This window comes from Penicillium canescens (genome assembly GCF_028828765.1).
Source record: "Penicillium canescens strain IBT 15451 chromosome Unknown utg000002l_segment0_segment0, whole genome shotgun sequence".
Taxonomy (NCBI): Eukaryota; Fungi; Ascomycota; class Eurotiomycetes; order Eurotiales; family Aspergillaceae; genus Penicillium; species Penicillium canescens.
This window is the reverse complement of record NW_026703964.1, coordinates 3,601,895-3,626,115: the sequence shown is the minus strand read 5'-3', so window position 1 is coordinate 3,626,115 and position 24,221 is coordinate 3,601,895. Positions and strand designations below refer to the sequence as shown.

The 24,221-nt window shown below is 46.6% G+C and overlaps 14 protein-coding genes across 14 annotated transcripts; 7 read left to right on the top strand and 7 right to left on the bottom strand.

The window, feature by feature from the left end:
• Positions 1 to 1,910: 1,910 nt before the first annotated feature.
• N7446_002585 (WD40 repeat domain-containing protein) lies at positions 1,911 to 3,518 on the top strand (the record flags this gene model as incomplete). Its single annotated transcript, XM_058511334.1, is given in 7 exon segments — positions 1,911 to 2,041; positions 2,074 to 2,086; positions 2,284 to 2,409; positions 2,470 to 2,571; positions 2,584 to 2,722; positions 2,797 to 3,101; positions 3,141 to 3,518. 7 exon segments carry the CDS (start codon positions 1,911 to 1,913, stop codon positions 3,516 to 3,518), a joined length of 1,194 nt encoding a protein of 397 aa, XP_058376870.1.
• A 212-nt stretch (positions 3,519 to 3,730) lies between these two features.
• Positions 3,731 to 4,122, top strand: N7446_002584 (uncharacterized protein; the record flags this gene model as incomplete). The annotated part of the gene is made up of 2 exons (XM_058511333.1): positions 3,731 to 3,865; positions 3,928 to 4,122. The coding sequence occupies 2 exons, from the start codon at positions 3,731 to 3,733 to the stop codon at positions 4,120 to 4,122; spliced, it is 330 nt and encodes a 109-aa protein (XP_058376869.1).
• A 144-nt stretch (positions 4,123 to 4,266) lies between these two features.
• N7446_002583 (uncharacterized protein) lies at positions 4,267 to 4,497 on the top strand (the record flags this gene model as incomplete). The annotated part of the gene is made up of 2 exons (XM_058511332.1): positions 4,267 to 4,276; positions 4,322 to 4,497. 2 exons carry the CDS (start codon positions 4,267 to 4,269, stop codon positions 4,495 to 4,497), a joined length of 186 nt encoding a protein of 61 aa, XP_058376868.1.
• A 1,037-nt stretch (positions 4,498 to 5,534) lies between these two features.
• N7446_002582 (DUF3425 domain-containing protein) lies at positions 5,535 to 6,143 on the bottom strand (the record flags this gene model as incomplete). The annotated part of the gene is made up of 1 exon (XM_058511331.1): positions 5,535 to 6,143. One exon carries the CDS (start codon positions 6,141 to 6,143, stop codon positions 5,535 to 5,537), a length of 609 nt encoding a protein of 202 aa, XP_058376867.1.
• An 846-nt stretch (positions 6,144 to 6,989) lies between these two features.
• N7446_002581 (zinc-binding alcohol dehydrogenase family protein) lies at positions 6,990 to 8,246 on the bottom strand (the record flags this gene model as incomplete). The annotated part of the gene is made up of 6 exons (XM_058511330.1): positions 6,990 to 7,195; positions 7,252 to 7,540; positions 7,588 to 7,807; positions 7,861 to 7,977; positions 8,040 to 8,062; positions 8,124 to 8,246. 6 exons carry the CDS (start codon positions 8,244 to 8,246, stop codon positions 6,990 to 6,992), a joined length of 978 nt encoding a protein of 325 aa, XP_058376866.1.
• Positions 8,247 to 8,643: 397 nt separating this feature from the next.
• N7446_002580 (oxidoreductase, short chain dehydrogenase/reductase family) lies at positions 8,644 to 9,378 on the bottom strand (the record flags this gene model as incomplete). Its single annotated transcript, XM_058511329.1, has 1 exon — positions 8,644 to 9,378. The coding sequence occupies one exon, from the start codon at positions 9,376 to 9,378 to the stop codon at positions 8,644 to 8,646; it is 735 nt and encodes a 244-aa protein (XP_058376865.1).
• Positions 9,379 to 9,953: 575 nt separating this feature from the next.
• On the top strand, positions 9,954 to 11,222 carry N7446_002579 (zinc-binding alcohol dehydrogenase family protein; the record flags this gene model as incomplete). The annotated part of the gene is made up of 5 exons (XM_058511328.1): positions 9,954 to 10,076; positions 10,134 to 10,156; positions 10,210 to 10,326; positions 10,391 to 10,950; positions 11,017 to 11,222. 5 exons carry the CDS (start codon positions 9,954 to 9,956, stop codon positions 11,220 to 11,222), a joined length of 1,029 nt encoding a protein of 342 aa, XP_058376864.1.
• Positions 11,223 to 11,878: 656 nt separating this feature from the next.
• On the top strand, positions 11,879 to 12,382 carry N7446_002578 (cupin domain-containing protein; the record flags this gene model as incomplete). The annotated part of the gene is made up of 1 exon (XM_058511327.1): positions 11,879 to 12,382. One exon carries the CDS (start codon positions 11,879 to 11,881, stop codon positions 12,380 to 12,382), a length of 504 nt encoding a protein of 167 aa, XP_058376863.1.
• A 410-nt stretch (positions 12,383 to 12,792) lies between these two features.
• On the bottom strand, positions 12,793 to 13,845 carry N7446_002577 (NmrA-like family protein; the record flags this gene model as incomplete). Its single annotated transcript, XM_058511326.1, has 3 exons — positions 12,793 to 12,949; positions 13,009 to 13,171; positions 13,236 to 13,845. 3 exons carry the CDS (start codon positions 13,843 to 13,845, stop codon positions 12,793 to 12,795), a joined length of 930 nt encoding a protein of 309 aa, XP_058376862.1.
• Positions 13,846 to 14,661: 816 nt separating this feature from the next.
• On the top strand, positions 14,662 to 15,379 carry N7446_002576 (glutathione S-transferase family protein; the record flags this gene model as incomplete). Its single annotated transcript, XM_058511325.1, has 2 exons — positions 14,662 to 14,715; positions 14,768 to 15,379. The coding sequence occupies 2 exons, from the start codon at positions 14,662 to 14,664 to the stop codon at positions 15,377 to 15,379; spliced, it is 666 nt and encodes a 221-aa protein (XP_058376861.1).
• A 513-nt stretch (positions 15,380 to 15,892) lies between these two features.
• N7446_002575 (FAD-dependent oxidoreductase) lies at positions 15,893 to 17,215 on the bottom strand (the record flags this gene model as incomplete). The annotated part of the gene is made up of 5 exons (XM_058511324.1): positions 15,893 to 16,199; positions 16,287 to 16,690; positions 16,756 to 16,954; positions 17,011 to 17,130; positions 17,187 to 17,215. The coding sequence occupies 5 exons, from the start codon at positions 17,213 to 17,215 to the stop codon at positions 15,893 to 15,895; spliced, it is 1,059 nt and encodes a 352-aa protein (XP_058376860.1).
• Positions 17,216 to 17,742: 527 nt separating this feature from the next.
• On the bottom strand, positions 17,743 to 19,279 carry N7446_002574 (class I SAM-dependent methyltransferase; the record flags this gene model as incomplete). Its single annotated transcript, XM_058511323.1, has 11 exons — positions 17,743 to 17,976; positions 18,031 to 18,385; positions 18,440 to 18,470; positions 18,520 to 18,545; positions 18,599 to 18,717; positions 18,770 to 18,805; positions 18,860 to 18,904; positions 18,952 to 18,958; positions 19,009 to 19,062; positions 19,117 to 19,151; positions 19,235 to 19,279. The coding sequence occupies 11 exons, from the start codon at positions 19,277 to 19,279 to the stop codon at positions 17,743 to 17,745; spliced, it is 987 nt and encodes a 328-aa protein (XP_058376859.1).
• A 1,334-nt stretch (positions 19,280 to 20,613) lies between these two features.
• On the bottom strand, positions 20,614 to 21,780 carry N7446_002573 (uncharacterized protein; the record flags this gene model as incomplete). Its single annotated transcript, XM_058511322.1, has 1 exon — positions 20,614 to 21,780. The coding sequence occupies one exon, from the start codon at positions 21,778 to 21,780 to the stop codon at positions 20,614 to 20,616; it is 1,167 nt and encodes a 388-aa protein (XP_058376858.1).
• A 1,074-nt stretch (positions 21,781 to 22,854) lies between these two features.
• On the top strand, positions 22,855 to 24,161 carry N7446_002572 (sialidase family protein; the record flags this gene model as incomplete). The annotated part of the gene is made up of 4 exons (XM_058511321.1): positions 22,855 to 23,390; positions 23,446 to 23,562; positions 23,614 to 23,662; positions 23,730 to 24,161. 4 exons carry the CDS (start codon positions 22,855 to 22,857, stop codon positions 24,159 to 24,161), a joined length of 1,134 nt encoding a protein of 377 aa, XP_058376857.1.
• Positions 24,162 to 24,221: the final 60 nt, after the last annotated feature.

The following is a 24,221-nucleotide window of genomic DNA, read 5'->3' as shown; positions in this document are numbered from 1 at the left end:
CAAATTATTGGCTGAGAATCGAAGCTACGGTATCTGTAAGTTGCAATGACGAAGAACCGAGCGCCCCCGGGCCCTTCTCGTACGGTCGAGATTCTCGGGGCGGGTTGGGTACTGGGCGGGTTTTGGTGAGGTCTAGGTAGAGGCTCGTGGCTCTCCCTTCAGACAAAATTCATATCAGAAATTGGCCGTGGAAATTCCTCAGCACAAGCGCCGTCTTTAGTAGACGACAAAGTGGGAAGTAAAGCTGAACGGGCACGAGCGGATGCAGCGGCCTTTTAGGAATAAAGATTCGACTGATGATTTGTCGTGTTTCCTTGTATGTTATAAAACTGTGGCAAATTGTGGACATATAATTGCGTGGACCACGTTGAATATATGGATTCAGCAGCGACCTGACATGGACTTCTAGATGATAATCATTTGGGGTTATAGCAACTGCAAGATTACCAGACGTCACGTGAAGTAGGGGCTATCCTGCCACTTAAGGGGTGAGTAACCCCGCATGTTTCTCTCGAGTGCTAATGAAGAGAACCATGGATTCAACCATATCATTCTGTGGCTTCAATTACGGATCAGAGATAGGAGTCAACCACGGTTCGGTCACGAACGAGTTTTATATCTCCCTGGGTATTTGACGTGAGTGTTTGTTCTGTGTCGGCAGTGCTAACTTTTATGCAGATCTTGACGATAGACTAGCCATTGTGCCTGGAGCTGCATTTGACTCATACGTGAATCAGCATAAAGATGAATGTCTTCTAGGCACACGGACCGATCTCCTCGATCAAATTAGAGAATGGGCTTTGTCACCACGTAAGAAAGGCATATTCTGGTTAAATGGAATAGCTAGAACGGGAAAGTCAACTATCTCTCGAACAATGGCGAAATCGTTCATGGAAGCGCAGTCACTAGGAGCAAGCTTTTTCTTTGAGAGAGGCGAAGGGGACCGGGGGAATGCAAGGAGGCTTTTTCCAACAATCGCAAGACAACTAGCAATATCCAACCCTCAGCTGATGCCATTCCTACGCCAAGCAGTCCGTGATAATCCAGGTATTGCAGCAAAGGCAATACGGGAGCAATTCGAAAAGCTCCTTCTTCAACCACTCCAAAAGCTCGTGCTATCCGATAACTTAGTTTAGGCTATAATAATAGTGCTTAACGCATTAGACGAATGCGATAGAGATAGTGACATTCGGCTTATACTCTAACTCCTCCTACAGCTTCAAAGCATAGCTACAATGCGTCTACGAGTGCTTTTGACAAGTAGGCCCGATTTACCGATCCGTCTAGGATTTTCAAAGATTACAAGCGATGATTATAAGGACTTTATTCTCCATAACATTCCTCTAGAAGTGATCGAGCACGATATATCCTTATTCTTTGATTATCGACTTGCAGAGATTAGGACAGAACGCTACCTACCTACAAAATGGCCGGGTGAGAGAGATTTTCAAAGGCTAGTGGCGTTATCCGTTCTATTATTTATCTTCGCTGCCACTGTTTGTCATATATTTAAAGAACCTGATTGGGACCCTTTAGATAGCCTTACCGAAATCTTAACGCATCAGAATGATCGATTTAAGCTAGATGGGACGTATCTTCCGGTTCTTAATCGCCTTGTTAATAGGCAACATGAGAAACAAAAAGAAAAGCTAGTCTCGGAGTTCTAAAAAGTGATTGGTGCTATTGTGATACTAGAGAGTCCACTCTCTATAAAATCACTATCGAAGCTTCTAGGCCTCTATAAGAGGCTTATATATTATCGACTAAGCCCACTACACTTAGTGCTAAGAGTGCTAGATAATAAGTCAAAACCTATAAGGCTCTTTCACCTATCATTTCGGGACTTTCTTCTTGATCTAGAAACCCGAAAGAAGACACCGCTTAGAATAAGTGAGACAGAGATACACGATATGTTAACCAGGAAATGCCTCTATGTCTATCAGAGTCTTCGGAAAAATATCTGCCGACTGCTAAGTAATAGAACCCAACGTGTAGAAGTTGATCGTCAGACTATCGATAGTTATCTTCCTCCAGAATTGCAGTACGCTTGTCGATATTAGGCACATCATCTAGTGTAATGCACAGGGTTAAGTAATATAGCACACGATACCCTTCTGTTTCTCTAGGTGCACTTTTTGCACTAGGTAGAAGCAATAAGCTTACTAGGCCTTACATCGGAAATACTAAGTATCCTTAATCGCCTCCAAACAGCCACATAGGTAAGTTCCAAAGAATGCTATTTATTATTTGCACTGACAGCTTTAGGGAAACGACTCTTTCTAGATTTCATATTTCCTTCACGATGCTAAGCGTTTTATTCTAAAAAATCGACAGATAGTTGATCAAGCCCTACTGCAGGCCTATTGTGTAGGACTTATATTCATACCCCGAACCGCAATACTCCGCAAAGTGTTTAAGCACGAGCTTCCTACTTAGATATGCCAATTACTAGTGGTTGAGGAAGAATAGGGTGCAGAGTTGCAAACCCTCGAAGGTCATTCAGATTCGGTTTTGTCGGTGACCTTCTCCCCTAACGGCCACGTACTATCGTCTAGCTCTAGTGACCGGACAGTGCGGCTCTAGGACCTAGCGACGGGTATACATACGCAGACCTTAGAAGGCTATTCAGGTTCCGTTCAGTCAGTAGTTTTCTCGCCTAATGGCCGACTGCTAGCCTCTGGCTCTAAAGACCGGACAGTGCGCCTCTGGGATATGGCTACTGGTGGAATAGAGCAGATTATTAGCTATTCGAGCTCGCTTAACACGGTCGTCTTCTCGCCCATAGGCGGCTGCTAGCGTCTGGTTCTGTTGATTGGATAGTGCACCTCTGGGACTTGGCGACACGCGCACTACAGCAAACTATTGATGGCCATATAACGTTGAGTTTCGGCGAGTCGACAGCCTCTGAATCGGTAGCCTTTTCACCCGACAGCCAGCTACTAGCGTCCTGCTCTGCTAATGAAACAGTACGCCTTTGGGACCCAGCGGCAGGCGGACTCACCCAAATCCTCGACGGCGATGACTCTGAGGCTCCTGTCCAAATCATGTCCTTCTCACCCGACGGCCGTTTCCGGGCTTCCGGCTCATACGAGAGTCCAGTAGTGCGTCTTTGGGACGCAACGACGGGTGCACTTACCTAGACTCTCAATGGCCATTCCCGTCCGCTAAATTCGTTGACCTTTTCGCCCGATAGTCGGCTACTGGTGTCCTGCTCTGCTGATAAAACAGCGCACCTGTGGAACTTGGTGATAGGTGCAGTACAGCAGACTATTAATGGCCACTTAGATTCGATTAACTCGGTGGCATTCTCGCCTAATGGTCGACTGCTAGCGTCCTGTTCCGATGATGAGACAGTACGCCTCTGGGACCTTGCAACGTGCGCACTTCAGCAAACTCTCGAAGGCTATTCGGATCCAGTCAATTGGGGGCTTAATTTAGATAACGGATTTCGGTCTGCATATAGTCTATCGTGGTCTCAGGTTCAAATCTGGAGGATCTCGTGTCGTGCAACACGATAAGAAAGAATAGCAATTATCGCAGATCTAGAGGTTCGGAAATTGGACTGCACTCTTCCTAAGAGATATCATATGATAGAATTGTTTCGGAACTATGGAGACTCTGATAACCGGAGGACAATCAGAATGGTTATGTGCAGTAGAAGAGAGATTCCCTCATCTGAGGCCCCCTATGGGCCTACGGACATGTCCACGGCCATGTCAATGGCATATCAATGTCTAATCCCGTAATTGTAAAGAACAATTTTCTACGTAAGCTTCTGCCTGGGGAGAAAGAGCTTGGCATGCAGCATCTAAACATTGACTCGTCGAAAATCAGCGACACAACGTTTCTCTGGCCTGTACCGAGTGTCAGAAAAAAAGGTCTAAGTTCGGAAATATCTCATTCAACCACGGAGCTAACCTAGTGTAGTCCTCTAGTACGACCCCATGCACGATATGTGTGATGAAATATCGCCAGTGCTTGTATGATCCAGCCGGTGATTGGAGACGCAAGGCTCATACCACCGAGCTGTTAAACTTCCGTGTCGCCCTTTGCCCAATAGCTGCCAATCTGTATTTTCTTGGCATGCCCTCTTCTTGGAAATCAAGCCCTATCCATAACTGAGGTAGAAAACAAAAGCTTCAACAATACTGTCGTGTTTGTGACTGCTGCAAGAACGAACTACAACGCTCAAAGACTAGGGACTATGAATAGAGTGACATTTTTTCCGCGGCAAAAATACGATAGAGCAGTATCGTGATCACGATTATGCTCGAAGGTGTGTCCAATGCAGCACCATAGCATGATAACTCTTGTATTTTAGTCACCGCTACGGGAATTACATCTCTGAAGTATAAACACCAGTGGTTTGAGACCAGTATCACAATAACATCCATTCTTGTCAATGGCGACTTTACTACTCGAGGTGGGTTGCTCGAGGGAAAAGCGCAGTTGGACGGAAGCGACATCGTGGACAGCTTCTTGACTATCACAGAGTAATATTGGCATTCGCGCAACCGTTTGATGTCTACTATATCCGAAAAATCCTATAAAATATATCTGCCCTGGCGCATATCCCAGGACTAGTGTACTGTCTCTAACCGCCGAACAAAAAGGTCGAGCCTCAGAAGGAAGCCATAGTACCCATTCCCATCCAGCATTATCCACTGTTTCAGCTGCAAAGATATCTCCGAATTCAGTAACACGAACGGCGATCGCGTGATCCGGGGTGATTCTCAGCTAGATCTCACCCCTTCCATTGCGCACTCACCTTTCTCACCCGTGGTCGTACAACCGCAAAGCAGCGACCGATTGTTTCCTCACCAGGCTAGACCAAATTATTAGCCAGCATGAACCCCATGGCCGTTACCCAAGGTGTTTGACTCGATGTTATTCCTGCGTGAATCCCTATGTCTTGGTATATTTCGGTTGGGTACGCTAGAAGACGTTGGTATAACTACCATTTTATGCCAATATAATTTGTCGCCAGTAAGGAATGGTGACCAATCGGCGGTGAAAACAATTCTGTATTACTGTACCCCTAAATCTCGCAATTTGCAAGGAAAACCTGATGACATGATGGAGGTTATATTATGGAGCTACTAAAATCCGGCCACCAAACACCCACGAGATCTGGGTTACTACGCATACTATGGCGATATATTCGCTTCCATGTAGGTAGCGCATGTTCAGAGAGCATATTGACAGGTCTCAAGGCCTAATTGGACTTAAGGTCGCTTCGCAACAAGAATCTCTATTTCTGTCGTACAGAGTAACATTAGTCCAAAACTGGGAATACGGGGTACATCGCTGGGGTGATAGCTCACGCTCAGTTGTATCTGACGATTTCATAGACTTCTCATCACTATGTTTGGCGGTTACAAATCTTGTAATTTCAGGGAGATTCGGGTCATGGAGGTTTATGGGACTCGAACCAGCAGATAGGGGTTCAATGTAGCATCGTGAAAGGGAGATGAGGTTTTCTTATATATTGCAAGTTCTTCCTTTCAAATAGGCTTTTGTTACGATAGATATGACTAATTAGAGCTCAGACGTCCCCATAGTAAGTGGCCTTGAGGCTCATCCCAGCCAACTAAGCATGAACTCAATTTGAATTGTGGAATCGATCCCCGCTCTTGTTCAAGTTCCTCAACTCTTAGAGGGCCATCCTGACTGGGACTTACGTCGTGCCCAAACTGCAAGGGAGGTTCACCCCGAGTACCTCGCCAATAATTTGTCGACTTGAGCAGATGTTCGCAACGTTGGACGACCCATGGCCATTTCTGCGCAAAGGCTGGAGAAATTTCCCAACCATGCGGATCCCACGACTGTCCCCATACAGCAACACCTCCCCTTCCGCCAGCCACTTCCTGGAATCCTCGCATATCGCGACACAATTGCGCTGCATCGTATGAATTCACATCTAGGTGCAGAAGATTATCACGGATCTCTGGCACAGGTATGAGATCAATCCATGGATGGTGGGGAATAGTGAGCTGAAATATGGTTGGCTGTAGACTAGGAGGCAAAGAGTCGATAAATGCCGTTTCGACGCCTGTAGATGCAAAGCGGGATCGAGCTTGCCGGGACATGAGTCGCTTCGTGATGCCGAGGATTTTTGCATTCGCCACTAGCGCACGTGTCATGTTGAACTGGACCAGGCTCAGAAGTGTCTCAGTGCGGGGAGAACCTCTGAGGTATTCTTCATGCAACCATGCGGAAAAATGAAGAATAAACTGCTCAGTTCGCTCAGAGTCGGGCTCGCAAGCCGTGAAGGAGTTTATATCCATGGACTTAGGTTGATGAGTGGAGAGAGCAAGCTGATAGGCAGAGTAAGGCCATGGCCTGTATTCTCCCGCTAGTGGTCCATTCACTACTGAATGTTCTGCGGCCCTTAGAGCTTGTAAATCAATCTCACGTTGCCAATGTCCAGCCTTTCTCCGGTGCCCTTTAAGCCGCAGAACGTAACGTAAATGGTCAGTTAATAATGTTGGACAGCGAGTATATTGAGATAACTGACTACTAATTCGTTGGTTAATTCGATCTTGGAGTTTCTTCCTCTCCTTCGGATCAGTCTTGCCAGTCCAATCCTCTACCAAGGAGTTGCTGAGGCTTCCATTGTAGGCGCGCGTGTTGGTCCAATGTTGGTGTTGCGTTGTGCAGACATCAGAAAGACTGCAGTTCTGGCCTCCTGTCTCCGGGTTTCCGGCTCTTGTCTGGGTCATAATGCTGCTCTTTCTTCTGCGAATATTGAATAAAATACAATTCTTGTGGCAACTGCAGATTGATGCCGACTCGGGGTACTCGGAACCGGCTGGCTACTGGTATTACTAAGCCGAACCAACCACCTGGACACGGCCAACTACCACATTCCCACCCATTCCCTCCTTCAGTTTTGGGACATATTTGTAATTACAGTTTGTACTTTTGAGGATTAGATGCCGATGTTAATACCAAGAACGGTTCTTGCATTGACCGCATTTGTCGCTGTTCTAAATTGTAATAATAATTTTCTGAGCGGAGACGCCAGCCTTCTGCCTGTCGAGACCTTTTTGGATGTTCTCCAGCCCGTGTCCAAGAACCATCGGATCAGGTTTGGCCTGTAACTGACCACTAGCTAATGCCTCGGGCACAAATCCTTCCCAAATAGCCTCACCAATTCTCTCGTTTGGGGGAAATGCAATGCCATATGAAGAGACTAGTAGTTAGGTTAGTTCAGACAGGACACCAAACAATTACGAATTTGTCACATACTGTATGTAGGGTGAAAATCATCAGTCGGGTTCTCGCATGGATGTACAGTGACCGATGCAATAGGCCGGGCAAGGAGCTTTACTATAGCAGCGAGGGGCGTGAAACTGTTCTCCTCACCTATAGCATCGTACACACCGACGAGTTCCGAGTGCTGCAACCTAGCAGCAATATCATCAATCACAGAGGGGGACTTGTAGTCGAAGACCTCAGTAGCCCCAATGGATCTGACAAAGGCATGATTCAACGTAGAAGCGGTGGTTATGGCTTCTAAACCAGAGGCAATTGCCAGCTGAATAGCCGTTGCGCCCACAGAAGAGGAACCCCCCAAATCAATACCGTCTTGCCTGTAAATTTCGGCGCGGTCGATGGTAATGGGAGACCCAGGTACTCTGGTAGATAGAGGCCAGCAGCTGCGGTGGAAATAGCTAGTGGCATGGCAGCACCTTGTTCAAAGCTCAATTGTGACGGAAGAGGAGCTGCAAGTCGCTCCAATGCCACAGGAAAGAGTTGATAGGCTGCATTGGCAAAATTGCCCGATTTAGCACTATGCAGATGTCTAAAACGCAGAGTCATTAACATTTGTCACATAGGAATTGTGGCTATACTCACGCAATCACGCGCTGCCCTTTGTGAAATCGGGTGACCCCTTCACCTACTTCTTCGACGGTCCCTGCCGCATCTCTGCCAAGGATAAATGGATACTTTGTCAGATAGCGGCCAGAATCCCTACAGTCACGTTAAGGCGATGCATCCTCCTAGAATGAAGCCTTGGCTATTCGAACACTTACTGAATCTTCCAGTCCACCGGATTCTGTTCACAAATATGATAAGTTAATCCATGCCGAATCTCCTTAAAAGAGTTCACGACCTACCACAGCAACAGCGTGGGATTTGATAAGGATTTCTCCTCGTCCAGGCTTATATGTCGGGGCATTGCCTAAAGCGAAAGGCCTAGATCTGGGGGCCATGATCCAGGAAGCTCGATTCTGGGCCATGTTGTGTTCAGGTAGAAAGTGTGGAAAGAATATAAAGAGGCGGAGGAAGGGAGAAGATTTCGGAGGCAAAGAAATAGGACGAGAACGGAAGAGGTGTATTAAATTGGAATGGGTAAGTCCTGTTATTTTGTGACATATCTTTGATACATTATCTTACGATACGGTTCTGGTCTTTGGACTATGGCCGCGGGAACTGCGGGCCTATCCAAGGCCTCTAATGGGATCCTTGGGACTCAGTGCCCCAACATCCGGTCTTCGAAACATCATTTTACATAACATGTTTTGCGAAGCTCTATAGTGTTTGCAAAACTAGTCTGAGAGTAGGTTGAGAACTATTTTCTTTCCTGGAACATCTAAAGTAGGCAAAAATGGCAAGGGACAAGCAAAAGTGCAGCCTCTACAGCAGAAGAGATCCAGCGTTAGTGCTGACACAGCTGCCAGTGGCGTTTGTGTCTTTCATCAAATAAACATAGGCTTCTGCAACTTCCTCAGCCGTTCCGACTTTGCCCAAGGTTGTGTAATTCTTCAGTTCCTCGGACATTCCAGTTGACCCCCAGAGAGGGGTAGCAACCACACCAGGGCTAACCAGATTGACCCGCATTGGCTTCAGGTCAAGCGCAAGGTTACGAGTCAATCCATGGAGACCTGTTAGGTAACCGGCGATCAATGACCAATTCGGGAATGGCTTTTGAGAGCCCGCACCCGAGGTCAGTGTGATCGATGATTTATAGCCCGGATTGACGAAACGAGGAGCAAGCTTGGCAAGCAGAAGAGGAACCGCAAAGCGAACGTGGCCAGCGCGGTGAATTGCATCGAGGTCGATAGCGTCTAAAGGTTGAACAGCAAGACTGTCGCCGGCTGTGAAGACGATGTGGTCAAGTGGCCCAACAGAGGTAAGAAGGCATTCGAGGCTTTTCTCAACATCTGGCCCAGCAAGATCACAGACATGTCCAAAAATTTGCGCATCGGGAAAACGTTTTTGTAAAGATTTGATACTTTCTTGGACGCGGGAAGCGTTCGAAGATGCAATATAAACTTTCGCACGTTCGGCGAGGGCTTTTTCCGCAACCCCATAGCCGATTCCTGAGGAGCCACCGATAATGAGAATGGTTGAATTTTCGATAGAAGGCATCTCGCAATCAAAGTTTCTCGGTATAACCTGACCAATGTAGAGAGTCGATAGTGAATGTCGATTTTATAACCCAAGGCTGCAGAGAGAGTTGAAATGGAAGCACGGATGCTCCTTTAGCAATCAAATAGCATGATTTATAACCAGTCGGAGTTAAGAAACAGGAAATAGATATTCAGTACATACACTTGTCGATGTGGATATAAGTTACCTCTTGTTATTTTCCTGGGTGGGGTGAGGTTTCAGACCCACTTAACGATCGGAATTATTGGGAGTAAAGTCCGAGGGCGGCAATTCGTAAGGATGGCAAATTTTTCGAGCAGCAGCTCCGAGGGACCCGTATGAAAATTACGGACACCGGTGCATTCTAGCTGTTATGGATCGTGCTACTACTCTAGCACCTAATTATCAATTACAAAGCGGGGCATGTGTCATCGACATTTCATACCATACAAAACATATAAAGACTGGCAATTGTCAGATTCTCTCTTGATCCCAAACAAATTCAACACCGCGTCGCTTTTCACGACGCTTTCCCCAATCGATTCTCATATTCACTGGTCACTGAGCTCCGCAATATGACTGAGAACGAAGCAGCCTGGATTACTGCACCTGCAGCACATCCTTTCACGGTGGAGAGTGCCCCAAAGCCTAAGCCAGGTGTTGGGGAGGTCGTAATCAGAAACGCGGCCGTTGCTATTGTGAGCCTCATCTGCTATCACCTACCTAACTGATATCGTGGCTAACAGCTTTTTCAGAACCCCGTTGACTGGAAGATTCAGTAATAATGCCTCTGCTCTCTCATTATTAAATGTCCTTCTAACGGATTTATAGAAGCTTAGGCCGCTACCTGAACAAATATCCCTTTATATTGGGTGAGGATGTTGCAGGAACCATCGAAGATGTTGGTCCTGGCGTGTCTCGTTTCAAGAAGGGGCAGCGAGTGATCGCGTAGGTTCCCGTTTGCCCCAATTTTTGTTGCGTAGAGGCTCACTTGCTAATGTATTTGTCGCAGTCATTGCAATGGTCTCATGACGCAGAACCCTGTCAATGGAGGCTTCCAGCTATACCCCGTTGTCATCGAGGACCTTGTGGCCGAGCTACCGAGTTCTCTTACTTTCGAGGAGGGTGCTGTACTACCCTTGGCGATTTCGACCGCTTGTGCGGGACTTTACCGAAAGGATTACCTTGATTTACCACTGCCTGCAGTTGAAGACTCTAAGCCGACTGGCCAGACGATCTTGGTATGGGGTGGTGCATCTTCGGTGGGCGCGACTGCGATTCAGCTCGCAGTGGCCTCAGGCTTAACTGTTCTAACAACTGCTTCTGCCGCAAACCACGAGCTGGTTAAGTCTCTAGGTGCACACACAGTCTTTGATTATAGGTCCTCTGCTGTTGTGAAAGATATTGCAAACGCACTCGGCAACACCGAATTCGTGGGGGTCTATGATGCGATTTCCGAAGACTCCAGCTTCAAAGCCATTTCGATGATTTTGGATGAGTTGAACACAACAGTGAAAGTTGCTAGTGTGCTACCATATGACAAGCCGACCGAACGCTTTGCCCCCAAGTATGGTAAGTTTTAGAATCGTGCATATTCAAAGTTCTATCTCAGAGGTACTAACGCGATTTGCTCTCCAGTGCTTGCCTATTCCATTATCCAAGACCCGCACAAGAGTATTGGCGAGTGGATTTGGGGCAAGTACGTGCCGCAGGCTCTGGCAAACGCAAGTCTCAAAGCCAAGCCAGACCCTTTCGTTGTCGGCAATGGGGTCAAAGATATACAACATGGCCTTGATGTTCAAAAGAAGGGTGTATCCGCTAGGAAGGTGATCGTCACCCTTTGACTATAAGACATGAATTGAATCTTTGGGATCGCTTCGGAAATTGATATTCAGCAAATGAAACTGGTCCCTTGAAAAGCACGCACATTTAGCATTAGTGGATTTGTAAAACATAGGAATCAACTTCTAGCATCTTCGCCGTCGCTATGGACGTTTGAATTGATGAGGAAGGTAGCTTCGTAGGCTTGTTGCTGCACTATTGCCCCACAATCGAGTATCTGAATCTGCGTTGATTGTCTGCGTTTTGGACCTTCCAAGATATCCACAATCACTGAAATTTGAGTGTACAGTTTTGAGTTCAACGAAAAATAAACTAGCTTGTTACAGGTGGGGGTTTGAAAATTACGCGGGCCAGATTGTGGAAAGAAACAGGACGCTAAGGCAGCCGACTGACACGATCCACCAAGCTTAATGTATCATTCAGCCAATCATTGGGCGAAGAATGGGGCTGACTTTGGAGCCAAGCTTAGAGTGTACGGTGTCATGTCATCGAATCGGCTGAAATGCCCGGAGTTTGCACAAGGCCGCTCGAAGGATTTTCAAGCGAGGATTCGGCCATGCAGCTTAATAATTTGGACGGACATGAGTAAAGCTATATGTTTACTGTACTTTCTTTTTGCCCCCTCTTCGCCCAGCAGGAGAATTGCTCTATCAAAGCCATGACATCAACCCAACCTCGAATCCCGGATACTCGCATTGTCGTCACAGGCCACACCGAGTCAGGTGCTGCAATCTTTATCAGGGACCAGAAACTTGAAGCAAATGCTGTCAGTGATGGAACTTACCTGAATCCTCTCTGGTCCACGCACGAAAGTCCGGCCGATATCAAACCCGTTGAGAAAAATGAAATTGAGCTTGCAGATCTTGCAGCTGCATCAACTGGATCATTTTTCAGTGCATACGACCTCCCTCCCGGGTACAGCGGCCCGCTACATCGTTCGCACACTATAGACTACATCATCGTTGTTCGAGGTACCGTAGCTTTGACTACAGAAAAGGGCTCCTGTGTATCTCTTCGTGAGGGGGATGCAATGGTACAGCAGGGAACAATGCACAGCTGGAGTAACGAGTCCGACAAATGGGCACGTCTTGTTTCAGTGATGCTTCTCGCTAAGCCAGTCGTTGTCAATGGGAAAGAATTGCAATCAGTTTGGCCTTTATAATATCCGTTCTGTTACAGCCTTCATGAGATTGATGAATCCCGCCTAAGAAACTGTCAGAACGCATCTGATTCACCTCTGAAATTCGTTATGCGGGGAGAAAGGCACGGGAAGGAAGCTAAGCCAGGGCGCACAAGAAAGTTACGGGACATGACCTTGACTTCCAAAAGCTTGCCAACGATTAATATGTAATGTACCAAGTACTACATATCCTCTCCATTCCCCTAGCTAGTCAGATATCCCCGATAAACGTATCTAAACCGCCAGTAAAAGATTTATATCTAAATATTCTTAGCTTGTCACACAAAAATCTAGATTGATGCTAACCCAGCTTGAAGAATCATTTTTTGAAAAGCCTTTGTGAAAAACATCCAAGGCATTGAGAACAGGTGGGTTGCGAATAAGTGTAGTCATCAGAAGCCAATCATTTGATCCGCCTTGTCAAGTTCTTCCATTTTATGGCGCAGCAGGAAAGATTCAAGATTTACCACTTGCACGTTTGGATATCTTTCGTTGTCAAGGTTGTCCCCTAAGTATGCCATCCCGTTGGTGCACCAAAACGCGAAGCATCTAGTCCGGGCCATTAGTTTTGCCTGGGGAAAAACGGCAGTGGATTATTCAAGACGTACCTTGGTGCCCAACTCGCTATATCATTGGGATCTCTACGGAAGGCCTCTTCTACAGCCTCATATAGCTCGTTAATGGATCCCTGTCGGTCAAGGTGCATTTGGGAGCCATAGACGCGTTCGAAGGTTTCCTTTATTTCCTTGGGGCTCTTTCGATCGCCACGGACTGTTTGTGTTAGCTTATTTTGTTCATTGCTTAGATATGGCAAGAGAGGTGACTTTAATCTCACATCGCAAGACCCCAACTGCGCTTCTGTCAAGGGCCACTTCTGTGGTATAGGCGGCAGCAGTAGGGAACGTCGTCAGTTCCCATGAGTCCTCTCCATTTCCCCATATCGAGAGGGAACATGTTTCGGACCTCCAGATACCAAAGAATTCACTCCAAAATGTCTCCATGAGGCCACCGGTGAGAATATGCACACCAGCCACCTTCTTCGACTTCAGATACTCCATAATGATCTTCGCTGATTCCTTGGGGAAAAGAGCTCCAGGGGGGATCTTGGTATAGTCAACTGCGAAGTCACTGGCGATGTACCTGGGAACACCTTCTTCCTCACATGCATCGATCAGGAGCTTCTGTCCTTGAATCATTACCTCGGGTCCGCCAAAATAGCAACAGATCACCACATCTGAGCCTCGAACGAAGCTCCTGATACTGCCATAGTCGTCAAACTCGCCTGCAACAATCTCGATTTTGTCGGACGCGAGGATATCTTTAGGTAGCTTGTGAGGACTCCGACAGTATCCTCGAATGGAGACTGTAGGATACACTTGCAGTGCCTTTATGATGCACTGGGCAAACTTCCCAGTTACACCCGCGATACCCACTGTTGGCGCCATTTCACCTCAAAAATGAAAAGTTTTGAAAGAAACTGGCGAGTGTTCGAGAATGTTCAAATCAGAACCAACATGATCCAGAGGGAATTCGAGTTTAAGAAGTAGTTGGCTCGTGTCAGCTTGCAAGGATATCTTTCTGTTTCTTTTTCTATCCGATTTGCCCTAAAAGCTGATAAATCAAAATCTGCTTTCGGAACTACCGGCAGGTATATGGCAGGACTACCATACCATCAATAAACGGCTTTCTTGATAATATTAGAATAGTTACTTTTTTCTACATATATATTACAGGACCGGTTTGAAAATTACACGGGCCAAAATGAGGAAATGGAACGCTAACGCAGCCAACTGACATGCTCCACTGAGCTTAAATTTCTCGGCCAACCATTTAGCAAAACCACAAACTTCACAATTTCTTGGCCTTTAATTCCCACAACAGAAAAAAACCTTAGCAAAATACAGTCATCCACAGACGATCTTTGAAGTCATCGATGACTACTGTGGTATGCTATCAAGTCGGCTAAACTGCCCGGAGTTTGCATAAGGCCGCTTGAGGGATTTTCAAGCGGTCGAAGACCATGGAATCGACTCCACATTCTGCAATGGAAGATGTAATAACGGGGCTTTACTTCATTTTATCGTGACTAAACGGGTACAAGCTTAGGACAGAAACGCTGTAGTTTGTCAGCAAAGGCTTTTAGTTGCCACGAGGCTTCATCAGAAGAACGCTTGTTATAAAGAGCTGGCATTCCACTAAGATTTTGGAGATTCACACCTACCTGTTGCAAGAAAATCAAGCTATCAAACTCTTTAAATACCATGGATTCAATTGGAACGATCTACAGTTACATGCCCAACCCCCGGGTCATGAAGGTGCGTTCTAATGGTTCCCTGCATGAAAGTACGTCGACTGACAAAGGAACAGATTCAAGCCGCTGCTGCATTTAACAATCGAACAGTCGATTTCGCCGCCGACTTTGTCATGGGCAAGACCAACAAGTCATTAGACTTTCTGGCCGATTTCCCTCTCGGCCAAGTACCAACATTCAGGAGCCGAAGTGGGCTCATCCTATTCGAATCAGATGCCATTGCCCAGTACGCGGCTGAGAGTGGCCCAGCACGGAAGCAGTTAGTCGGGTCTAATGCGGAGGAGAGCGCAATTATTCGTCAGTGGATTTGCTTTGCGGACCATGACCTGTTTATTCCGCTACAGAACATGATTCTTTGGCGCTATGGCATGGCGGCCTACGACGAAGAGCTTGAGGTCACTGCTCTTTCCACTTTGGAGAGATCTCTCCTTGTTTTGGAGAGGCGTCTTGAGGGTCGTCAGTATGTCGCTACGGACCACCTAGACTTGGCGGACCTCTCTGTTGCTGCTGCCATGTACTGGGGTTTTGGTCAGATTATTGACGAGGAAATGAGGGAGAAATACCCTTTGACAGTGAAGTGGTATCTGAGAGTGATTGAGCAGGAGCAAGCGAAAACAGCGTTTGGGGAAAAGGTTTTTATCGAAGTCAGGAAGGTGGGCTCCACATAGTGATTGAACATTTGGGGGCTTCGGCCGGCTGAGTTCATTTAATATAGCAGAAAATCAAGATAACAACATATATTCGTGACCTTGTCTCATTTGTTAGATCAGTAGGCCTTGTCTAGAAGATTCTTTTGTAATGTGACTCCTAAGTGAGCCTAGAACAATCGGAGAATATCATTTCATGCCATTAACGAGATTACATCCTAGTCCGAAACCACGCAGCTGTCATCCCCGAACTTAGCTGATTTTATTTCCAGCCGAATGAACAAAATCAAGATCGCCTATATCTGGTCAGCCTGTATTTCCGACATCAACTCATTCATCAAACGCGACATGATTCTTGCCTCGCCTGGGCGTAAATTAAATCCATATGATTAATGTCACAAACATATAAGCAGATATCGCAAGCCGTGCATATAACAAGCCAAGCTTCTCCAGCTTCCTAGGACTGTAATTTCGTATTATGCTGTCTGTTATACCTGATCTGTCGGTTTCTAGGGGAACTTGAAACAACTTTAACTAAAGACTAGCCCGCTCATCAAGTGCTTGAAGCTCTTCCGCCACAGAGTTAGCTGCTTCAATGGCCATGCCATATCCTGCTTGGAACCCTGTTCCACCAGCACCATAATTGTGAACTAGAACCCCCTGTCGACCCGTCCCATCGACTTGTATCATCTCCTTGGAAACACGCGCTCCTCCCTCACGAGATGGGCGTAAGCCAGAAAATGCACCTAATATCTGAGTCTCGCTTGAGGCTAGGCTAGGAAGCATAGCCGTCGTTCGAGACAATATTGACTCTGTCTCGTAGCTGAATGTGTCTGCAGTGCTGTTGACATGTTCAGTCAGCGGAAGAAAACATACCGCGAAGACAAACTTGACATTCATCGGCATAGGCATTATCAGCTTTGCTTACCTGACTCCTTTTTGCATGAAACCACCGAGAATCACATTACCATTCGAATACGGCCGTGGGATCACGTAAGTTTCGTAATCCTTGCCGTGTCTCATCACATTTTGCTGGACATGCGGGGTCTTCGCAAGGAGGATTTGACCTCTGGTGGGATAGCATTTGGAATCCTGGACTCCGTTCAAGTCTCGCGATGCATTACCAGTGCAGTTAAACACCACCTTTGTATCCTTGCTCAGAAAGCCCGAAGTAATGTCCGGAACTCTTTTGCGTACAACTCGAACTCCATATTCCTCAGTGAGCTTCCGAAGTAAGTAGCGAATGTGCATAGGCGCGTTGAGCGTTATTGTCGTAAATTCTATACCATACGCAACACCGCTTGGAAGATCTCCTGCGGGTATTGCTTTGAACTTTTCCAAGGTCAGTATAAACAAATGCAAGTAGATGGAGTGTGAGGCATTCATCAATCTCTTACATTTTTGAGGTACTTGGCCATCGAGTCGATCTTTGCAGAAGATGGCATCTCATCCCAATATTCGGTTGAAGTGGTTTCCTTCACGAATGCGTCTTTGCCATCTTTTGCTGCAAGACTAAGAAGATATGCATATCCCATCTTATCCCACCGCAAGGCATTTGCATCACTTGCGGAAATAGCAGAGAAGTTGGCACCCGCCCTAGTTGTTTGAGTCAGCGTCGCGAAATTTCGCACTAGCAACAGGAATTCACAGACCATGGCGAGGTATAATTTATTGATGTATCGCCCGGAAGATGCTCTGCAATGATGGTAGTATGTCTGCCGTAGCCCCGTTTTGCGAGGACCAGTGCTACATCGAGCCCAATTACGCCGGCACTTGTAAATTTGGATATCAACAACCTGAAGTTATCACTCGCTGAGCTCTTACTCACCCGACAACCACAATAGATTCGCTCTTCATTTTGATCAAATTATTTCCTCGCTTGTTGTTCAATTGTAGTAGTAACGCGTCGACAAGCGAGCGAGCTATTTGAATGATATCGAGAATCTTTGGCTTCGGCTAATTCCGCGGAAAACCCCGCGGCATCTGTGTCAAAATCTCCGCGCCGTGTGGAAATTCGTTTCACATGCGAACAACAAATAATTAGACCATACTCAATGGCATCACTTGATTATTAGAATCTAGTATTCGAAGATTTCCTTATCTGATAATATGCGCCATGTAAATACAGTCACGGCAACGTGACCTAATACTGACCTTTATTGAATGCAACCTACCTCGATGGATTAAGGGAGTATTAAGATAAATGAGCTAATACTATCATGAGTTGATATGTCCTAAGCAACTGTAGAAAATTCTCTTTGGGATGATCTAGAATGTACAAAGTTCAAGTAGGCTAAACTATAAATTGCATCGCGGTATAGTAGTATGCATGAGACTAAAGAAGCTGGGGTATAAAACTTATTCACATACTCGCAAAACCCAGATCATGACGGTTTCTGGCCATATACAATCCGCACCTTCGTATACAAATGGTGCGATGTATCACACAATTCCTTGCGTATCCCTGCCAACAATGCCTCGATCTCAACACGTGACCACCCAAGCATTCTTGTGAATAAAGCGTACGTGTATGGAGGCATGGCTTCAAGCATGTTGACTTGATGGTATCTCCCAAGCTCTTTTAGCTTGGGGTCTTTCGGCCACGGACCTTGTGGCAGCTTTATCTCAGTTAGCAAAGGTAGCGTACTGGTTCCGTGGGACGGAAAACATACCTTGTAGACATCCTCTTTAACATTGACGAATCCTGCCTTGGCTATCTTATCTTTCCATGTTGATGAAGATGTCATATCTTTGCCAAATAGCTTTGATGATTCGTGCATGTTTTCGATGCCTATCAAAAAATTTGTCGCTTTCAAGTGGCTGCCGTCGTCTGAATAAGTTGTTGGTTCAAAGCTTGCCATTTCAAGCCATCCATTGGGTGTGAGGTTTTCGAATGCTTGTTCGAAGAGTTTGTCGTGGTCACGAACTGAGCCTTCTAATTCGCGCCCATGAATGTAGTCGAATGGCTGGCTGTATGACCATGGTTGTTCGAAGTCATCAATCTCGAAACGACAATTTGGAGGTACCCTAGAAGTAAGTCAATATCACACAATAGATAGATGTAATAGTTGTGGTACATACCACGATGGTTGGATAGGGCTCAAATCAATTCCTGTCCCAATTAGTCATAGTTCGACTAGGAATCATTTTTATGGTCATACCGATCACTTCTGACTCCGGGTTTGCGCTATACTGATTGTCAGTGGCATGACTTAAGCAGGACGAAGACCCGCGACTCACTCCGCGTAGTCAATAGCCCATATCCCTGTCCCTGTCCCAAGATCTAATACTCTTTTGGGATTTTTGACTGGTGCACGAAGTAGTTCTCCTTTTAGAAGCATTAAATAAATATGATGGCTCTGTTTCTTGTTAACATTTGGCCTAACGTTATTAAGTCTGGGGACAACTCACTAGATCGAGGCGATCTTGTTCTTGTTCGTCATTTGGCTAGCATGGGAATTAGAATCAAGACTGGTCTAGAAAGGTAGTGGGCTCACATGCCAGGATATATTCTCCTTCGTGGAAAGAGTGATACCTGCGACCATTCTGTATACACTCAGCGTGGGTTATGGTCAGGCTGTGACAGGACATACCTCATATCTACATTTATTAGCAGCCGTTCGGCATAATAATGGGCTAGAAACACCTACTGGTAGTTCAACGCACTTGATGTGATGCTTGTGGTATAACTGGCATCGCCAAGCCTGTCCAAGTCAGTTATCCTCAGCATAATCGCTAGGTAATGTTACTTTACTTACGACCCTGGATATAATGAATCTCCATCGGAGTTGGACTAGGCATGTTAGTTATTTAAGGGAAAGCAGGAAGCAAAAAAAAAAAAAAAATTCTCAAAAGGATTGATATTGTGCGACTAACATCCGGCTCGATGGGAGTCAACCCTTGGTGTGTGTCTCGATACATCGGTAGCACACTTGCGATCTATGAACAGCACCACACACGAAGAAAGGGGGCGCGTGGGAGCGATAAGAGAGACGGAGAGTGTGAGAACAGAAGACGACTCAACCACCACACCGACTGGAGTTTTACGACCCCTCCGGCTTCGAGACAGCTGTTAGCGTACCGGAATGCCGGGTCCAGCACTGGATCATTGCACCGTCAGCCCATACATGTAAGTGCTTCGGGCTCTGGGATGGTGATGGGGTACCGCTTCCTTGGTTTTTTTTAACAATGCTCTCGGGTAGGCAAATTTAGGGGGTTAGAGCACTCTTAGCGCGTTGATCGCTGAGAAATGATTAGTCGACAGCTGTGTGATGACCTCGGGATCCGCAAGGCCAAAAGGGGGCCCTTCCTCAGCCAATTGCTGGTGACGCGGAAGCTGTGGTAAAGCGCATTTGTACGTGCGGGGGTTGAATTACCTCTGCAGAGTCGCATCCGTACATATATGTTTCCTGTATGAGATATGAGATTCTCTGGGCGCAAGATGCCTGTAAGCACCATAAGCAGGTCAGTAAGGGGTCAGAGACCCAGGGAGATCCATCCACTTGGTGCATGTATCTCGGGAAAAATCGTCTAATTTGGTGGGGATCGGTTGAGACCGTCAGTCCCGACAGTCTGGTCCCTCGCCACCAAGATGAACAATCAAATTCCGCTCACCGTATTGTACTTCAACTCCTTTATTAGTGGGATTTTGATCCTTGAAGCCACGAAACCCTGGTTATTTGACTGAGATAAGGTGTTGTGATGGGCGGATGGGCTGAACAAAAGTTCTAGAACGGACCCGCCAGTTTGGGTCCAGTCTTGGCCGGTTTGATCTATCACGCGCTAAATGTTTAGGACTTTCGTAATTTTATACAAGTACATTTTTCATAGGGCTCAGTGGTATGTACAGAGAGACCTCTCATTTTTGGCGGGTTCTCCATGCTCATATAAAGTACCGATTTTAGTCGGAGTGAAAACTAACATTATCGGAAAAAGCAAAAACAACGGCAGGATGTGCCGATCGAAGGATGTCCTCGGCCCCAACGAATTTCCCGTTTGCGCTCAGGTGGGCTGTTGGCCATATAGCACTCTTTAGGTCACTCCCTAGTGAACATGCTAGCTTCATCGGAATATTTGGCCTGATTTAACACCCTAACGGATCAAGAAAGGAGCTTATGAAATAAAGATAATCAAGAGATACAGCAGATGCATTGGAGTGAAGTAGTTCGCTAGATGATGGCCTAACTAATACCAAATTGGTATCAGGTTCACAACGCTACATAATATCATAAGCATCAAGTCCGTAGATTCATATCTCAGGAGAAGAACAATTCATCATCCTTGTTCACTTCACCAGCTTCGTAGCTTGGAGGAGGGAAATTGGGGGTATCTTCATGATCTGGACTTGTGCCATCATCGCCATCATACTGCGTCACAATAATCTTGGGTATAGCTCTCTCTGTTTGAAGCTGCCAAATGGTGGCCGGGCATGGAAGCTCGATGGTGGAGACCACCGTTGTCTGACAAGACAATTCGGCGGCCACGGCAACAACGGGTGGAGTTTCAAGTGCTATAACAGCTGCCTCCTCTTTCTTCTCGGTGGCTGAGAGCTCGGATCTTGGTGATATCGTTTCGAGATGGCGAAAGACGGTTTCGAGCCTTTCGTAGCAGAGAGTCATGCGAGTCTCTTTCTTAAGGGCATTTTGACAGTCGCGACGCTTCCAGTTTTTGCGCTCTTTTAGTGTAAGACCGCCAATTTTGCTGCTCTGATGCCATAGTGGATCTACAAATGAGGAGAGCTCGTTGGCGGCAGATTCGGCGTCGGCGATGGTAGAATTAATCCATTCGCCTTCAATTTCGCCCAATGCATGCAGCTTTTCATTTCGCAGCTCTGCTGTCTGTTTCACAACACATTTGATACGGCCGGATGCCTCCTGTAGTCCCGCGATATGCTCTTCTGGTGATAAGGTTGGTTCTGCGATGGTGGTTTGATTCGAGGACTTGACAACTGCTGAGGGCGACTCGAGGTCGGGCCTTGAAGAAGAGCTCTCTGACGACGAGGAGTTGACTGATTGCGTGTAGTATCTTGATGTTAGGGCTTGGGAAGACCGCGGCGAGTTCGATTGAGATCGTGGTGATGGTGATGAATCTTGTTTCTCTATTTGGCCTTGTCGTACTGTATCCTTTTTCGTTGAGTTTTGGATACGAGCAGCCATGTGGAGTCTGTCTGCAGATTCATTCCATCGCGTCGCCGACCGGTATAGGATCCCTTTGACCGATTGCTGACACCGATCCTTTGAACAGTACCACTTATCCGCTGATTTATGCCATATTTCCATTGTTGATTGATGACACCGGTCTTTTGAGTTATACCACACGCCTGACGAGCGGTTGATGAGATTTGTTTTCGATTGTTGCCATTTCATGATGGACTGCTGCTGCCTTGGCTCAACTGGTCGGTTTGCAAAATCTGTCGAACCCATCTTGAGATAGAAGGGCGCCTGATTTTTGAGGCAAATTGTCTCAATCTCAGTGTCTCGAAAATGTGCTGGATGGGAGCAAATAAAAATCCCGAAGGTAACAGTGAGTAAGAATGAGATAGAAATTCGAGAAGTAAGGCACAACTATATAAGTTTGGATTCGCAATATTTTAGGCCCCAATTTTTGAATTTGATATTCAACAGGGCTTAGCCACGAAGCTTGCTGCTTCTTTGTGGCCATTTACCCTAACCACGTTGCTAACAGGCTGATCATGGCGGCATTGGAAGGTTGGAAGGCTGTGTGCTGACAGGCCGCAGCATTGTTGGTTGCATATGATTGGCCCTTTCGTATATCCCTCGGGCGCCGCGCTAAATTTGGCTGTGGGGTTGGGGGCCAAACTGCCCACGAGGCTTTGCGCCAAAAAAAATTGCACTTTGTCCAACTCAAAACTTTTGAAGCAACTTGACGAACTTGGTTGTGTGAGGTTATAATTTTGAATGTCGTGTTTGTGGATAACCCTCACCCGCCTGGCCCCAACCACGAATATGGAAGATGACTACATATTTCGCTTCTTTCTTCTCTTGTCAGACACTTGGAGCCAAACTTTCTTATTAAAGCTTCAAAAAATTTGTCTGTGGGCATGTCAGTGTGCAGATGCTCCAGGATGGGGACTATACCTCAACCTTGCGCCTTGTTCACAGCCCACTCCAACCCTATAGAGCATATATTACAACTCACAACTTGCCAAGAGAACTGACTCGCCGTTTTAATCTGCGAGAGGGGTATTGAATTCACACGTGACTCTCGGAAAGTTTGTTCCTAGACAGTTTCGTCCTTTCCTCGGATATACTACGGCGGGCGCGATTGATGGAAATTCCTCACGGAACTTGGCTTGTGGAAATAGCCTCAACTTAGTCCAAAATGAGGACAATTCCGGCGGGATAGCCCCATAGTATGATTTTCGGCATAGAATCGAATTAACATGCAATATTCCACTGTACCAGACTATAAAAGCAGCATTATGGTGCTGCTACGACACGGCATACGAATTAACTCGCAAGTACAATTGGCCAACAATGAAGATTCCACAGATCCTTGCGTTTGCTGCTGCTGCCACAGCAGTCAGTATTCCACGCTCTGAGAGCTCACCTTCCCCAGTCACAAACGTAACTATCTTTACACCACCCTCCGACTACAACATCCCACGCACGCTCTACCCCCGCAATGAGCAACTTCCCAATGGTGATATCCTTGCAACATGGGAGAACTATTCCCCAGAGCCGCCACTGGTCTACTTCCCTATCTACCGCTCTAAGGATCACGGAAAGACTTGGAAGGAGATTTCCAAGGCCCAGGATACTGCGAATGGATTTGGACTGCGTTACCAACCGTTCCTCTATTACCTTCCGGAGCGAGTCGGTTCATTCAAGAAAGGCACCCTGCTGCTAGCAGGTAGTAGTATCCCCACAGATCTCTCGTCTACCAACATTGATCTGTACGCATCGAATGATGATGGCGTCACATGGAAGTTTGTCAGCCATATTGCGGCCGGAGGAGAGGCACAGCCGGTGAATGGATTGACTCCTGTGTGGGAGCCTTTCCTCCTTGCTCAGTGAGATTCACAATGCTATGATTGGACTGTGGATGTCTAGCTAACTGTTTTATAGTCAGGGCAAGTTGATCTGCTATTACTCCGATCAGCGAGACAACGCAACATACGGACAAAAGATGGTTCACCAGGTCTCTACTGATTTGAAGAAATGGGGACCTGTTGTAGATGATGTGTAAGGGCACATTTTCCCATTGTTATAAAGCTATCGCTGACGGATATGTAGTGCGGAATCGACTTACACTGATCGACCAGGAATGCCAGTCGTGACCAAGGTATATTCATTTCTATCGCATTCAACAACACAACCAATTCTATATTCAATAAAACTGACCACTGCAGCTCCCGAACGGCAAATACTTCTACATCTACGAATACGGCTCCTTCTTCGGCACTTCAAGCTACTCCTTCCCTCTTTACTACAAGATCTCATCCAACCCTGAAGACTTCCTCTCAGTCGAGGGCCAGCGTCTTGTTGTCTCCAGTGGCACTAAGCCAACCTCTTCGCCATACATCGTGTGGACCAAATATGGCGGCAAGAACGGCACCCTCATTGCCAGCTCCGGTACTCAGAGTACTCTATTTATTAACAAGGCTCTGGGTGAGGGCGAATGGACTGAAATTGCGTCGCCTCAGGAACATAGTTATACGAGGGCGTTGCGTGTCCTTGAAGAGGATGGCGGTCGCTACCTGATGGTGCATTCGGCAGGCGTGTTATCTGGCACTGCTAACCGGGTCTCGGAGAGCATTATCGATCTAAAGAAGGTCTTATAGATTTCCCCCAAAGGCTCGCGATTTATGAGCACTGAAGCTGTCAAAAAGGCGTTTCTGTAT